The sequence below is a fragment of the Macrosteles quadrilineatus genome, unplaced genomic scaffold, assembly GCF_028750875.1.
Source record: "Macrosteles quadrilineatus isolate MER2022 unplaced genomic scaffold, UCM_ALF_1.0 Scaffold_13__1_contigs__length_4303367, whole genome shotgun sequence".
In the NCBI taxonomy this organism is placed as follows: Eukaryota; Metazoa; Arthropoda; class Insecta; order Hemiptera; family Cicadellidae; genus Macrosteles; species Macrosteles quadrilineatus.
This window is the reverse complement of record NW_026542606.1, coordinates 3641524-3658799: the sequence shown is the minus strand read 5'-3', so window position 1 is coordinate 3658799 and position 17276 is coordinate 3641524. Positions and strand designations below refer to the sequence as shown.

General features: G+C 35.8%; 1 protein-coding gene across 1 annotated transcript; it reads right to left on the bottom strand.

The window, feature by feature from the left end:
* Positions 1-5472: 5472 nt before the first annotated feature.
* Positions 5473-16804, bottom strand: LOC129004975 (zinc metalloproteinase nas-15-like). The gene is made up of 6 exons (XM_054433705.1): positions 16675-16804; positions 11916-12092; positions 11449-11629; positions 9636-9754; positions 9335-9468; positions 5473-5622 (listed from the first exon to the last, which is right to left on the bottom strand). The coding sequence occupies exons 1-6, from the start codon at positions 16802-16804 to the stop codon at positions 5473-5475; spliced, it is 891 nt and encodes a 296-aa protein (XP_054289680.1).
* Between the last annotated feature and the right edge of the window lie 472 nt (positions 16805-17276).

Here is a 17276-nt window from a genome sequence, read left to right as displayed (position 1 = left end):
TCAGAAATCACGAAAAACTAATAAAATACTGTACTTGTTTGACTTTCTTGCGTATAACTCACAAACGGAGTTTTTTTCGTAATAACTGCCATTTACTAAATTAAAGTACACTAAATTCCCTACAATATACGTATAATAACTTTATTTCTACGATGTTCCAAACTGACACTAGAGCGCGCACAAAATTCATCCAAGGGATATTCTCTAGCTAGGATTGATCACCCGGATCAGAGAGTAGCCACATGAAGCAGAAGCCTGGACAACAGTTGCATCAAGGTTAGTCTGACCCACCTCGGTAGTCAACTGTACCAAGGGATATTCTCTAGCTAGGATTGATCACCCGGATCAGAGAGTAGCCACATGAAGCAGAAGCCTGCACAACAGTTGCATTAAGGTTAGTCTGAGCCACCTCGGTAGTCAACTGTACCAAGGGATATTCTCTAGCTAGGATTGATCACCCGGATCAGAGAGTAGCCACATGAAGCAGAAGCCTGCACAACAGTTGCATTAAGGTTAGTCTGAGCCACCTCGGTAGTCAAATGTACCAAGGGATATTCTCTTGCTAGGATTGATCACCCGGATCAGAGAGTAGCCACATGAAGCAGAAGCCTGCACAACAGTTGCATTAAGGTTAGTCTGAGCCACCTCGGTAGTCAACTGTACCAAGGGATATTCTCTAGCTAGGATTGATCACCCGGATCAGAGAGTAGCCACATGAAGCAGAAGCCTGCACAACAGTTGCATTAAGGTTAAGGTATAAACATCAATTACAATCTTTTACCCCTAAATGTGACCTAATGATACCATATAATTATAAAATAATCAATATTAATCAAATAGAGTTCGTTGGGTGTCTAATCCAAGGATTTATAATGGCGTTTCCTACGTTTTCCAATAGCTTAAAAAAAATGATGAATTTTGTGCGTGCTCTAGCGTCAGTTTGGAACATTGTAGAAATAAAGTTGTTATACGTATATTGTAGGGAATTTAGTGTACATTAATTTAGTAAATGACAGTTATTGCAAAAAATACTCCGTTTGTGAGTTATACGTAAAAAAGTAAAACAAGTACAGTATTTTATTTGTGTTTCGTGATTTCTGAAGTTAGCTCACCTCTGGCGAGGATTCAGCGTCAAAAAATACATAAGAAACCACTGAGAAAAAGACTTCGGGAATTTTTTCCTGAAAACATAATCTTTTTCCTCATATGCCTGGACTAATAGTTTAGTCTATACTAAGCCGATTAGGGGCTTCAAAATAGAATTTAATTCAAATTTGTGTTGAATAATGTTTTTCGACAAAACACCACATTGTAAAACTTAATCTAGTACCAAATAACTGTTCCTGAACAATTGAGACAATATTTTCGTTGCAGTTACACCCTAAACAGCTATATTGGTTGCATCGTAATGCAACCAATATACTGTTGCAGTAGTCTATGGCGACTGTGGTTGTTGTGTAGTTAAGCAATGCGGCTACACTCGGACAGCTCAGACTAACCTTAATGCAACTATTGTCCAGGCTTCTGCTTCATGTTGCTACTCTCTGATCCGGGTGATCAATCCTAGCAAGAGAATATCCCTTGGTACAGTTGACTACCGAGGTGGCTCAGACTAACCTTAATGCAATTGTTGTCCCGGCTTCTGCTTCATGTGGCTACTCTCTGATCCGGGTGATCAATCCTAGCTAGAGAATATCCCTTGGTACAGTTGACTACCGAGGTGGCTCAGACTAACCTTAATGCAATTGTTGTCCCGGCTTCTGCTTCATGTGGCTACTCTCTGATCCGGGTGATCAATCCTAGCAAGAGAATATCCCTTGGTACAGTTGACTACCGAGGTGGCTCAGACCAACCTTAATGCAACTGTTGTGCAGGCTTCTGCTTCATGTGGCTACTCTCTGATCCGGGTGATCAATCCTAGCAAGAGAATATCCCTTGGTACAGTTGACTACCGAGGTGGCTCAGACCAACCTTAATGCAACTGTTGTGCAGGCTTCTGCTTCATGTGGCTACTCTCTGATCCGGGTGATCAATCCTAGCAAGAGAATATCCCTTGGTACAGTTGACTACCGAGGTGGCTCAGACCAACCTTAATGCAACTGTTGTGCAGGCTTCTGCTTCATGTGGCTACTCTCTGATCCGGGTGATCAATCCTAGCAAGAGAATATCCCTTGGTACAGTTGACTACCGAGGTGGCTCAGACCAACCTTAATGCAACTGTTGTGCAGGCTTCTGCTTCATGTGGCTACTCTCTGATCCGGGTGATCAATCCTAGCAAGAGAATATCCCTTGGTACAGTTGACTACCGAGGTGGCTCAGACCAACCTTAATGCAACTGTTGTCCCGGCTTCTGCTTCATGTGGCTACTCTCTGATCCGGGTGATCAATCCTAGCAAGAGAATATCCCTTGGTACAGTTGACTACCGAGGTGGCTCAGACTAACCTTAATGCAACTGTTGTCCCGGCTTCTGCTTCATGTGGCTACTCTCTGATCCGGGTGATCAATCCTAGCTAGAGAATATCCCTTGGTACAGTTGACTACCGAGGTGGCTCAGACTAACCTTAATGCAACTGTTGTCCCGGCTTCTGCTTCATGTGGCTACTCTCTGATCCGGGTGATCAATCCTAGCAAGAGAATATCCCTTGGTACAGTTGACTACCGAGGTGGCTCAGACCAACCTTAATGCAACTGTTGTCCCGGCTTCTGCTTCATGTGGCTACTCTCTGATCCGGGTGATCAATCCTAGCTAGAGAATATCCCTTGGTACAGTTGACTACCGAGGTGGCTCAGACCAACCTTAATGCAACTGTTGTGCAGGCTTCTGCTTCATGTGGCTACTCTCTGATCCGGGTGATCAATCCTAGCAAGAGAATATCCCTTGGTACAGTTGACTACCGAGGTGGCTCAGACCAACCTTAATGCAACTGTTGTGCAGGCTTCTGCTTCATGTGGCTACTCTCTGATCCGGGTGATCAATCCTAGCAAGAGAATATCCCTTGGTACAGTTGACTACCGAGGTGGCTCAGACCAACCTTAATGCAACTGTTGTGCAGGCTTCTGCTTCATGTGGCTACTCTCTGATCCGGGTGATCAATCCTAGCAAGAGAATATCCCTTGGTACAGTTGACTACCGAGGTGGCTCAGACCAACCTTAATGCAACTGTTGTCCCGGCTTCTGCTTCATGTGGCTACTCTCTGATCCGGGTTATCAATCCTAGCAAGAGAATATCCCTTGGTACAGTTGACTACCGAGGTGCCTAAAATCTAGACGACAATTCGTCCATATTTTCTGGGTACAAACACATTTAAATATAGCTTGACCTAATACTGTAGTTAGGTTTAATATTCAAAGAAAAACATAAAAAGAAAATGTAGTGTACAGCATATTGTAAAAAAAGTGTAAAGCAGTTTAAATTGAAGTGAATATTTTAACCGGATAAATATAGTCATTTCTTACAGACAATCGCAAATGACTCTTTAAAACAATTATTTGAATACCTTTTCCGAGAATAAAGGTTTCAGTTAACATTTACCAATATCGTCGAATTGCTAAGCTCCTTACAATCCCTATATTGGTTTCCTTTTCAGTAGTTGTAAAAGTGTTCCTGTTATGTTATGTTTTGCAGCAGTTCCTGTTACTGTGTAAAAGTAATAAACTATTATTATTAAGCTTGAAAATCAAGTTTCGTAAAAATAGATATATTGCTGGAAACACCTAGCAGAAAGATACATCTGTTACCTATAACGCTCTATTTTCGCACCGATTACACCTAAAATAGCAGATTCATGCCCGTCCAAATTTTCCCAATTTTTTTACCCCTTTTTTTACTTATTTACTCTCACTGATTTTAAAACCAAAAATATTAAGCTCGTGACGGCAACGCAAGGTCATGAAAACAAGTTAGCAAAACAACTATGGCTATATGAATACTTAACAGTAGATCAGCTGTTTGTTATTGCGGTACATAGTTTACTGTTGTCACCGGCTAAAACTAAGTCATTTAAATAGTAATTTTTTTGTAATGGCATATTACGTGCTATGGGGGACAGTACGTAAACGTGTAATTAGTAATATTATTCGTGCTTAAAGTATGTTAGCTGCACACGACAGACTATTCAATGACTTGTGATTAAGCCTTGTGTCTGTTGAACGCAGCAAAATTCCACGAAAATACTGATATACAAACTGAGCCAGTAAAATAAAAACTCTCATCAGTTTTGTTCTGTTTTCGAAACATGCAGTTTCAGAATTCGACTAAGTAATTAAATGTTGTATCTGCAACCGAATTGTCGGTTAAGCCAACAGGTTTATTATTGGTTATTGCAATGAGCAGGTTATTAATTAAAGACATAGTTTGATGGATAATTGTATAAACCTTGGAAATAAATTAAATTGCCGGAAATAACTGCATCCAAAACTGTCAAGACCCGTAAACCGAGTGGTAAAAACGACAATTTTCTTGACTGGATATTCCACAATCAGTGCCCTCATCCAAAACACTTTACTAGTATTTAATTATTTAATTTCTAAGTTACTGGATACTGTAATAATGTCATTATAAAAAGTTTGAAGTATTTTATCTACTTTGGAAGATTATATACTTTGAATGGTGTGTATAAAAGAGCAGATAAATGCATCCTTTCAATATCCGACTACAGCCTGAGGCTTATAATGTCAAGCTGAGAACATGAAACTGAATGCCATCCGTTCGTCAGAGATGAATCTATAAGTATATATTTTTCTGAAATATATTGTTATCATATTTAAATAACTTAAACAGGCAAATAAAAACACTGTTCTCTGTAATGTTTAACTTATTATAATAATGTATACGGTTAAATATGGACTTTATCGCCATAGTACTTTTAACTAATATAGTTAATGCAAACTTATAATATTACCTCCACAAATGTTTTTTTCTTGTCCTTCGATAGGGCAACGGTACGTCATTGTGTGATTATATTTATTATCTAGCACGCAATAATAGCAATTTAATCGCCTTGAACCACATAAGTAATCTGATTTAAAATTACACATTTTAACGCCCAACAACAGATTTGTAACTTTTGTTCCAGGGAGTAACTAGTTTTACACATCAGTATTATATCCTGTAAGATTACCTTTCGCAAATGCTAGGGTTCCATTAGATCAATTAATTGCCAATGCTATTAACCCATTTGCTCAACCCATTTGCAGTAAAGATGATTGATTGAACACGTTGACGCCACCCTTAAACGTTTACTTCAATTCAATACCTCTTTAGTATCTTATCGATTTAAGTTTTATCTGATGATACGTGCAATTTCAATACCTAATAGCTTAGTTTAAATATAATTATGTTATGTTTTATTTTAAAATAAAATTCCGTGAATTCTTAGGTGAAAACAATATTGACAACTAGTTGGTTTTCAACATACCGTTCTTTTATTAAATGGATCTTTACTTATGTTTTATTTTATTTAACTTTATATTATCCGAGGTAGTCTACGATGGAGTTCATTTCATTGCTGTCATCCTCTTCGTCCTTCTTGGCAATCTTGGGACAGTTGTACATGGTGTTTAGTTTAGCAATGTCTTTGTCACTGAGGGTCTTCCGTTGTCCGATCTTGGCCTTCTTGTCCTGAAACGAGAGGATCAGTTACTGGGAGTTGGGAGTGTCACCGTCGGACAACCACGGGGCGAGGAAGCCGAGGGGAACCAGGGGGGCTAGGGGGGACTGGCTGCCCCCGGGGATTTGTGACTCCCCCCGACATGGATACATGATTCGCAGCTTGGCGATATCTTTCTGGCTCAACTGCTCGGATTGGCGTAGAGTAACATTTGCCACCTGTAATTACTTATCATTACTTACTGACTTTCCCTAAAGTAGACATCAACAGTTAAGTCAACAAATAAGTGATAAATGACATACAGTTAATTTCAAAAAAAAAAAACAAAAAAAAAACGTTACATTCTTTATGTACGCAGGTAGATGTAGTTAGTTAAGGAGCAATACCAGTTTTATTGTGTATTCATACAGGTCAGGGTGTGTTTGGTGACTAATCGGAATGGATATCCAATTTCCATAATTACACAAACACCGGCATGCGAAATCATATACAGGGTGATCAACTCAAGGAGGCCACCATTGGGATATCGGAAACGGTAAGAATTAGAGAAAACTTTAAATGGGGGACATTCCTTTATTTTTTGTGGCAGTTAAAAATATGATTTTATTTTTTCGAAATTCAGCCGCCATTTTCCAAAATGGCGGCCAACTTTGAAATTTCTTATGGAACACCCTATATTTTATCATGTTTTCGGATAGAACAGGCAATTTAAAAACTTTTTTATTCTTGACATTTTTTCGATAAACCCACTCGTTTAGGAGTTACAGCCTATGGAAAAATGACTTCCGGTGTAAATTTTACATCATGTAGCTCCTAAACAAGTAGGTTTATAGCGAAAATGCGAAGAGTAAATAAGTCAAAGAAGTCTTAATATTGCATCCACATACCATAAAGACCATAAAATTCGTTTAAAACTATTAATTCTATTATTTCAAAATGGCGGCCATTTTTCAAAATGGCGGCAAACTTGAAAAGTGGAAAAATGTGTATTTTATGGTCTTTTTGGTATGTGGATGCAATATTAAGACTTCTTTGACTTATTTACACTTCGCATTTTCGCTATAAACCTACTTGTTTAGGAGCTACATGATGTAAAATTTACACCGGAAGTCATTTTTCCATAGGCTGTAACTCCTAAACGAGTGGGTTTATCGAAAAAATGTCAAGAATAAAAATGTTTTTAAATTGCCTGTTCTATCCGAAAACATGATAAAATATAGGGTGTTCCATAAGAAATTTCAAAGTTGGCCGCCATTTTGGAAAATGGCGGCTGAATTTCGAAAAAATAAAATCATATTTTTAACTGCCACAAAAAATAAAGGAATGTCCCCCATTTAAAGTTTTCTCTAATTCTTACTGTTTCCGATATCCCAATGGTGGCCTCCTTGAGTTGATCACCCTGTAGATTGGTAAAATAATAACCAAGACTACCTCCATTAACCTCCATTAACTATGGGATACTGTATTCAACAAGAAAAGTGAGGTGTATTTTAAGCTAATCGTAATCAAACACATTCTAGTAACGCTTAAGACTAATGTGAACAGAATATAAATACAAAGGAAAATTTTCATTGAATATAAGATCAATATGTTTCCAAGATCAGTTTAATAATAAACTACACATTATCAAATGGAAAAATGGTATATGAAAAGCTGATGTTATTGTTTAATTTAGATACTTTAGCATGAGGTTAACAGTAGTTTGAAAGAACAAGTTATGAAAAGTTTCATACCAACATAAGTTTGCTAAGAAGCCGAAAAAGTTTCACGTGGTGTTAAATTTACAGTAAACAGGATGTGAGAACTCTTTTCGAGAGGTTGGGCAACTAATCAACCCACTGAGGGAAGTTTTCCTTTGTTGTTTGTTCTTTTTCATTTCAGTTTTCAAACAGGTAATGTACACAAGAGAACCCTTAGGGAATTCTATTTACTTAAATTACATCTTTCATTCAGCCTACTATGTCCAGCTCCATAATAAGACTTATAAATGTAACAAATAAAAATAAAATCTTATCAAATAACAAATATCAAATAAATAAATATCAAATATCAAATATAAAGCTCGTATGGTCTGTCAGTTCTGTAACACATCGTAAATAGTTAAAAACTTTGAGTGATTGTTGTTTTTAATATAAGCCGAAATGTACATAGACAATAACACGATTTCATCAAACTACAAAATATCACAAGCGTTAACCGATAACAGTAAAGAATCCAAGGAATATATTTAAACTTACAATCGTATATAAAACATATTTAATTTAAAATGGAAATAACTAAAGCAAATCTGGATTAACTGATATTTTCTAGGCCAAACATACACTGAACGTAATTAATTCATGTACGTGTTTTGCGACTATTGCATCGTAGCAATATGCTCTATATAAGTGCACCTGCACCAACTGTTCAACTGTTTAACTACTTCAGCTGTTGGAATTACCTTTACAAACTGGAGCATTTATTTAGATCAATGTTTATTATATTAAAGGGGTATGTTGATCTTTTAGGACGGGGATTTTATCCCATAAACTCTTGTTCTCCAGTATTTATCACATACCATCACAGTTTATTTTTATTTTTGCAAACATACCAACAAAGCCAATAAGCTAAACTCTCAGATACTCACCTATCTACCTTAAATACCCTCAGGTTGTCGCATAGTTTTACCTCCTGGTCAGTGCGTATTTATCGATGCATAGTTTAAAGTGTACTAGATTAAAACTAAGTTGGATTACTGTTTTAATAAACTAGTACATAATCAAAGACTTATTGAAGACAACCACTACGTTATACAAGGAACCTGAAATACAGAAGACGCTATGTTTTGTAGGCTACGAGTATGGATTGAACAATCAAAGTTTGGCGTTGCATGCCGGGACTTTTACATTACTTTGTAAATTGCAACAGCAGATTACAACAACATGCACATGAGGTAAACTAGGTTCAAACCATGTGCCATGATTTTGAATTTACATGAAATCGTATATTCAATGTAACTTACGTCAAACACATCGCCGATTCAATTAAATGTCATAATTAATTATTGAAGTGTAAACAAGTTGGAATATATTGGGATTGACGCATAATAAGCCACGCGACTCTTTGTAACGTGAACCAGATATCTTAAGAGACTTCTAGATCTACGGGTATGATGTAAAATTTTAAATTTGACGTAATGTTAAATGAGTGGAATTATGTGTTTACAATTAATTGTTACGAGCACAAGTATGAACTTATTTTAAAGTAGGTCAATGTAATGATAGTTAAAGTCCATAAGGAAGGTTTTCTTTAACATAGTCACCTAGTTTTAGACAGCAAATACCGTTTGTTGACAGTAGAAAAATTACTTTTTGAAACATTAGACATGCATACAGGGTTGTTGGACAATTTCTTGCAAAAGGGCCTTTATTTATTAAGACCTAAGGAAATTTGTGACTTATATGTATGATGGCACTCGCTTTTGAGATTTAAAACATCCTTACTAATTCTTGCTTTTAACACACTTTTGCGTGCCAATGTAGAATCCATAAACTTTAGGATATGAGAGTGCTACTGAGGCTTCAGCCACCCTTATTACGGCCTTTAACTGAGCGGAAAAAATATTTAGGTAATTTCATAAATTTTATGTTCGAAATGATGACTATATCTTGTGAATCGACTGTTCAGAGTACGTACGCAGTATTTAACGGTTATACACGGACTGTATACAAAAACCCAGCCTACCTTGGGTGTTATGGTCATCTGGTCGTTGCGAGAGAAGGCGTAGGCGCTGTAGTGCATGATGCTCTCATAGTCGTAGCCCACCCCATGGTCAGTCACAGTGCTGCTGTTGTACTTGTCAAAGTTGTGTTTATGATCTGTGGATGATATAAGGTTTTAGGTTATGTACAAAACAAACAATACCTATTGATCGTTATTTAAGTGGTAACTAATGTTTGCTAATAACTATGAAGCGTCTTTTGTTTCAAACATGTTTCTAATGAAAAGGTGATGTTGTTGATGTACTTGGTGACGTCATACACACCAGACTCGATGTTGTCCCAGTGGATGGTGACGTAGTCATCTCTATCGTGAGAGCTCTGCTGGTGGTGGAGTCCTAGCGCATGTAGAAACTCGTGCACAGCAACTCCGTGACGGACACACCTGGAATGTGTGTAATAACTACTGTAATTGAACTGTATCTGTTGTGTGTGCTACTGTTGAATAATGTATGTTTTTCTAAATGATAGTTTCAGATAGTCTTTAAGCTGGATTTTATAAAAAGTTGTACCGATGATATATTAACTTTTACTACTAGTACCGAAAATGGCATTTTCCCAGTGCTCGCTCAAGTTAAGTGTGAGGTAAAGCTATATATCAAAGTAAATGTTAGAAGTTAAAGTTTATTGTGCAGTAAGCACGCACTATTTGCTCAAGATACAACAAAACTATATTTTGCCTATTTCTGTTCAGAACCAATTGTGCTATTGAAAATAAAAAAAGCTAATTTATACATGGAAATTATTGGTAAATAAACACGGGTGTGTGTAGTAGGTAAAAGTAGAACTCATTGCGAGAAGGGGTAAATCAGCTGATCGTTTCCCCTTGCTCCAAGTTAGAGCCAGGAAAACAATTACTTGCATCGATATAAGCTATCGAAAATGGCTACTTTCTGTACGGAGTGATAACAAATTTTAAAGTGAATCACCAAAAGAATAAAAACAGAATCAAATTTACAGTTAAGAATAAAAAAAATAAAACATCCTAAGAGGAATTTCTTGTTTTGTTTTAAAAGAACACTTCAATATGGATTATACGGATGACACATATGTAACTGATAAAGCTACACTCGAAACTGTGGCTAGAGTATATGAATTCATTAAATCAGTTACATGTATATACTAATCAACGTATAGGTGATAACTGATCGTAGCTTTAAAGGTACTAAAATATCGTTAAGTATTTGTATATTTATAAATGATCATTTAAATATAAAATTAAAAAAATCCAATTTTACTTTTGTCAGGCAAGATGGTTATATAAATCCACTGATCCATAAGCAAGTATCTCACTCCAGCAAAGTATTAGGTTACTCTTGGTTAAACAACATACAAGCTGAACCAATCCTGTTTCTGTAGAACTTGTAACGGCTCTGGGCGGATGACCGGCGATATCCGTCTTCACTCAACTGTAAGCTTTACATCCCAACTTGTAATTAATGTGTTTCCGAACACAAGATTCAAACCTCAGGGCATGGCGATGTTAATAATTCGAATGTAAATCTTCTCGTGTAAAAATTTTAATATATGAATACATTAAAAGTAAAAATAAATTATTTATCTAACAATTAATTAATTATTGGTTTTTTAAATGTCGGTATTGAAGGTTTTTATGTATGATAAATAAAAAAGAAAATAGTAATAAAAATGAAAAAATCTTGTAATAGCCTATGTAATTGTTATGTTTTACAGATAATTTATTACAAAGTCAAGCATCTAATTCAAGTAGCAACTGAGCTGCAGTATGCTCAATTAAACGAATAATAAAATTTTTGGACGATTAAAAATACAACAAAGATACTTATTAACAGATTGAACGTTTTATAAGTTTTTACAAATTTTCAGGCTATATACCACAGTCTTCAAAATACTACTGAACATTTTTTCGGAGTTTGACTATTTTAATGCCATTTAGCTCGTAAGCATTATCTTACTGACCTCAACATTTCATAAATTTATCACACCAATCTCTGGGTTGGTAACGATATTATGAAAGCAAACACTATGCATTCGAGCATCTCATATTTTTTCTAAACCTAAAGTAATATTTTTATCACAAGCATGCACTTGACAGCTCACTTCTCACTAAGGTTGAGTGTCTGTCCTCCGTCCTTCCTGCCCACGTAGGACCAGCAGCCGTCCCTGTCACCCCTCACCACCACGTAGGCGTCATCCCCGTCCTTGTAGGGGCGGAACTGTATACACGTCTCTGACTCTATGTTCTTCACCGCTCCTCTAATGATCTTCCTATCTTCTTTATCTGGAGGAATTTCAAAATATAGTTTGTATTGTTTCAAAATTTATAGAAAATTAACACACTTAGTTGTTTGGAGTTTTTTGGTAATGGTAAGTTAAGGAGATAAGGCCAAAGGATTATTTAGACAATTTCACATCTCAATTACATATACTCATAGGTTGCCACTTCAAAATTTAAACCTCAATCACGTAAAAGTGATTCAGAAATAAAAAAAATGTGTATACCACATTTACTAGCGCAAATTTGTTTCATACAATTACTGTTTGGACAGGAAGGTATGCACGCTTACCAAAGTCGTCAGTGTCTATGTAGTATGGCACCACCGCCCCGGGCCAGAGCTTTGCCTTGTCTTGCACCGCGTTCCTCCCTTCACCATCACCCTCCATCATGATGTCTCCCTCGTACTGACCACTCAACTCCCAGATGTTCACCCGAGACTTGCTGGACCATGAGGAAAACGCCTGAGCTGCAACAAGAAATAGCCCACTTGACCGTAATGGTAAACAGGTGTAATTTATAATTTTGTAAATGTTTTACTATCCAACAAAAAATGCATAAACAACTCTTCTAAATGTAATTATAAACGGGAAAAAACTTGCTATCCGACGTCTATACAAACTAGGGATCAACAATTTTTAGTTAATAAAACTAACGTATAAAATTTAACCCAATCATTACCGATATTATAACATAAAAATAACCTCATTATTGAGGGGTAGTTCTTTCAAATAATTTGTGTACTAAATCATACGTAAACCTTTTCTACGTAATAGTCGAAGCTCTAAGCTAAGTGCTGTAAGTGCTAAGCTCTAAGTGTTCTAAGCTGTAGCTTGTGAAAAATGCAAATCGTACAAATAGCGTAAGTAACTGTGCAATACTTAGTATTGCAATTAAGGTATTAGACGATCAACTATGATAATTGTAAAGTCCCTAATTGAGCCTAGGTTTAAATTTGAGCGGGGATCGCTGATACGGGAAGTGGCCACCCGCTGCACACGAACATCGGAAAGTACGTGCACTAAAACCAATGTAGCTACTATAAAATAATATCACCTGACTATACTACTGGACCAAATTACACGCGGTTGGTACTAAATGAAAGATATTTTCCTGTAGAGGTACAGAATCCCTTTATAAATTAAAATAGACTAACAATATTGAATTTGAAATGGGCCTTATGTGTTGCCATACGGGCGAAAAAAAAACGCGTAAGAAAAACCAAACAATAGAGAAAAGAGAAGTATAGTAACTTCGTGTTCGAAACCCACTGATTGTGCCAACATGTGTTACATATTATTATTTACATTAAAAATGTTTGGTCGAGTTTTCGGCCATGGGGTGACCTCTAGGAACCAATATAAAAATAAAATTTTCTTACGGAGATTTAACATGGGGCAAAATTTTAAAGCTTATGACAGCTAGCATACCATACTACTGGACCGAACTACACGCGGGTTGTAGCAAAAGAAAGGTTATCGGTCCTATATGTACAGGTTTTATTTGTATTTTGAAAATATTTATGTTAATTGGGTTAAAAATGGAAATTAAACATTCTTTATGGAGATTTAACATGTTGCCAAATTTGTAATCTTACGACAGCCATACTACTGGACCAATTTACAGGCAGGTTGTACCAAAAGAATGGTTATAGGTCCTATACGTGCAGGTTTTAGCGAATTTCCCTATAGGGAAGTAGCTATTACCGTAGGTGGCACGGTAAGACCTAGACCCGGGACCGATTTACTTTTTCATTTTGATGTCCCCAGAGGCCAAAAACACCATTCGTTCAAATTTTTATATATGTATATATATATATATATATAGACTTATATATATATATATATATATATATTATACGTCCGTGAACGCGATAACTTGAGTAATTTTTGTCCGATTTTGATGAAATTTGGTTTAAAGGTGTAAAGCGGGATAAACTTGAATGAGTTCGCGAACCAGCACGATCGGACCATGGGAACGGGGCTTTACGGGGGGTTTTATGGGGTAAAAATTGGTTTTTCTCACTTTTGACCCTCAAAACACAAAATTTCCCGATTTCTCTTTAGACCTTTTTAAAGAGCTTAAAAAAAAAAAATTTAGTATATAAAAGTATTTTTGTTCAATTATAGTAACGGAGAAAATTAAAAAAATTGTAAATTTAAAATTCCCATGTTATTCTTATGGAGAATATTGTCAAATGTTGTAGTTTGCTTGTTAATGGATATATTTTGATCAAACTTGGCAAATTTATTTATTTTGTACTAAGCTATCAATATTTTACTCAAAACACACTTTATTAGTTTCCTTGTAGCAGCAAACCTAGGTACTCGTTAAACCTGATGTTATTAAAATATATTTAACTGAAAATCAATTCCGACAAATGGAAATTCGCTTAGTCGGCAGGTTTGCTGCGGCGGGGGTATATTATTTGTATTTAGAGAATATTTATGTTAATTGGGTCAAAAATGGATGTTTTATCGAAAACTATTTTTCTCAGCTCCTGTGCATCGCAGAGAAGGCGCAGATCTATATTTTGCCTGTAGATGTGCAGAATCCTTTTATAAATTAAAATAGGCCCAAAATAAGCACAAAAAGTGAGTTAAAAATTTTAAAAATTAACATGAGCCTTAAAGGGTTGCCATGTTGGTGACGAAATAACAACAAAATATAAACAGAAAAATCCATTCACATGTTTTATTTATAGCGTGGGGTGAAAATAGGGGAGTTTGCACAATACATACTTTTGGTCGAGTTTTCGACCACTGGGCGAGCTCTAGTTAATTTAAACTTGTTTTATCATTCTAATCACATGTCACAGCAAGTAAACCCGCTCAAGGAATCCAAGTAGCTATCAGGTTAACCGTGGTATTGTCCCTTTACATTAGATAGAGTTTATTTATGATTTTAGCAGATTTTACTGGAAAGGAGATTTAACGATTTATTTAAGAATGCAGTCGTTTTTTTATACGCGTAGGTATTACCTTAGCAGTTATCTGTAGTTCACCACTGATCCTAGGTTATTTTAAATGGCTTTTTCTAAACTCCTTTAACCATATCTTCAACTTTAACAAAACTAAATCCGGAATGAACTGGTTTTAATAAGGGCGTTGATGTGGCAATGGAAGAACGATTGAATGATTAATCCAGATGCTTTGAGCCCAGCTATTTTATTGTGTCAGACATGATTGACCTCTGGACCCAAACGACTGAGCACATCCGAGGTTTATAGAGTGTAAATTTTACCATCTCGATAGTAACACCTTATAATTCATTTTGCCTTACTTAAATAAAATTCTAAAGTTGTTATAATTTAAAGCAATAACACTTAGGAGTGTGTTGCATACGTTTGTTTGTACAGTAGTGAGCACAGAATGGTGACTTGACGTATCTACGTTCACATTGTCAAAGACTGTTTGCCCTGTCACCCAACATGCATTCACTTCCACTCCACGACTTTACTCGATCCCTCTACCTATAAGAATACCAGAAATGTCAGATAAATATAATGGATCGATTACTTCAAAAGGCGCAAAACGCCATATTATTGTAGAGCTTATTCTTTTTATCTCAAACAATAAACCACAGGTTCCCAATAAATCACCAAATAAACCTCAAGTGGCAATCCGCGTGAAAGTCTATTTATATGCACATATTCCAGGCTGCTTAAAGTGTATTGATTCAATAAATGTAGTACCATCGTTAAAGTAAAAGAGTTGGAACAAAACATACGGTATTTAAAATCTAATGCCATTTTATGTTTGGACTACTGTACTGTACTTCGGGAATATCATCAGTAGTTTTTTTTTATATTTTACCACCTTTTCGATAATCAATAAAATACACTATAACCCGCTATTTTAGTGTATTTCCGAATGTGGTACTTATGCATGCATGTGCATTACCAAATCAATTGAACCAGATTATTATTTTCATTATCGTCTATCAATAAGCTAACCATCGGATATTCGGCATCCAATGAAGAATTACTAAGTTATAGCACTATAATAATGATAAATATATATTTAAAGATTACTAGCCTATATTAAAATACAAACCACACACTTATTGAGTGTGTGGCTAAATATCAGCAGTAAATATATCTATAGTTATTTGTTACAATAAGTAAAATGTTTTGTAATTTCAATTTTAACGGGTAGAGCTGAACATAAAGTTGTCTATTCAACGATTTAATAGGAACAATTTTGGTTGTCACGAAAATGTGTAGCTGGTTATTCGGGATCTGATTGTACATAGCAAAATAAATTACAAATGTGCAGTAAGTTATTTGTGATTTTTGTCTTAGTTTAGCCGCTTGTCCCAGTTAAAATGTCATTGGGTTTGGACTAACAAGTGCTTAAATTTATGTTGTGTGTATTTTTGGATTTAGCTTTTATTTGTGTAATTTGACTTTAAATCTTGAAACTTCTACTTTTAATCTTTAAATTGCTGCCATTTTGAAATTTTATAAATTATAGTTGCCATAACTTTAATATTTTTTGTTGTTTACAAAATGGTGGATATTGGCAAAGCTAAGCCGAAATAAAAAATACATTACCGGACATTTATGATATTTTTGGTATGTACAATTGGATCTTGCATAGCCCGATTCGCATTTTTGCGACACCATATATTTTTAAGTTTTCATCTATGATTGATTTAGAGTTTATTTTAATTACTTTTCACACAACTAATTCCAGGAATCGTGGTTTCTCAGCTGAAAATCTTGTTACAGATCCATGCGTATAGCACAGAATACGTATTAAGGTTATTTTATACCAACACATGTCATCAATAGAAACTTAAAATAAATTCAGAACAGATTAAGAAATATTTTGGTAATCTCACAGTTTGTTTTAAGATTGAAGTTCTAAATTACTGGCTTCTGGCTTCTGACTTATTGACAAAAACAATTATAACTTGAGGCCTGAAGTCGTACCCAGCAGTATATGCCCTATGGAATTCATCTGCACACCTTCCTCTTCAGAAGTGAACACAGCTATCAAATCACGGAGCTGTGTATAACATAATGCTGTCAATCACCCATCACTTACCCATGGCCGCAGCAGGAGCCTGTTTGCCAGTAGGGCCAACATACTGTGGAGGTGGTGGTTTGGTCTTGCTCTCAGCAGATACCAGCAACACACTCAGCACACTCAGTGCGATCAGCAGCGATGTATACATGTTGCAGGCCTACAGAGACACTGGCCAGCCTGGCCCACATACATACAATCATCGGCCACTGATAATACTCATCAGCATGCAGAGAGGTCGCATATACACAGGTAGCCGCTGATAGTAGATACATGTGTAACTGTCACCCATGAATCATCCCACCCGAGACTAAATAAACACATGAACCAATTGTCTGTGTAATTAATGCTGTTGTCGAATATAAAACAATTAATTGAATTATTGATAATATGCACCTTCATATTCCTATTCGTATGTTCTGAACATGTATCACCTAGCTCCTTTACGATCAAATAAACTGTGGGAATCAGCTATTAAACTGAAGTAAATTAAAATACAAATCTGTTCAATGTCAGGTTACCTTCACCAACCTACACTTATTAAATGTAAAAGATTTAAAAAAAAGAATGATTTCTATTTTGTTTTATTACTAATTTAAATGTAGGGCATTTTTATATTTAAT

What these genes read in the sequence shown, in the direction of transcription:
- LOC129004975 (XM_054433705.1), bottom strand. Translation starts at nt 16,804, where the DNA reads ATGTATACATCGCTGCTGATCGCACTGAGTGTGCTGAGTGTGTTGCTG. An exon ending in ACACTCAACCTTAGTGAGAA is followed by an intron (nt 9,755 to 11,448) that starts GTGAGCTGTCAA and finishes CACACATTCCAG; the next exon opens with GTGTGTCCGTCACGGAGTTG. An exon ending in CTGGGACAACATCGAGTCTG is followed by an intron (nt 9,469 to 9,635) that starts GTGTGTATGACG and finishes TATCATCCACAG; the next exon opens with ATCATAAACACAACTTTGAC.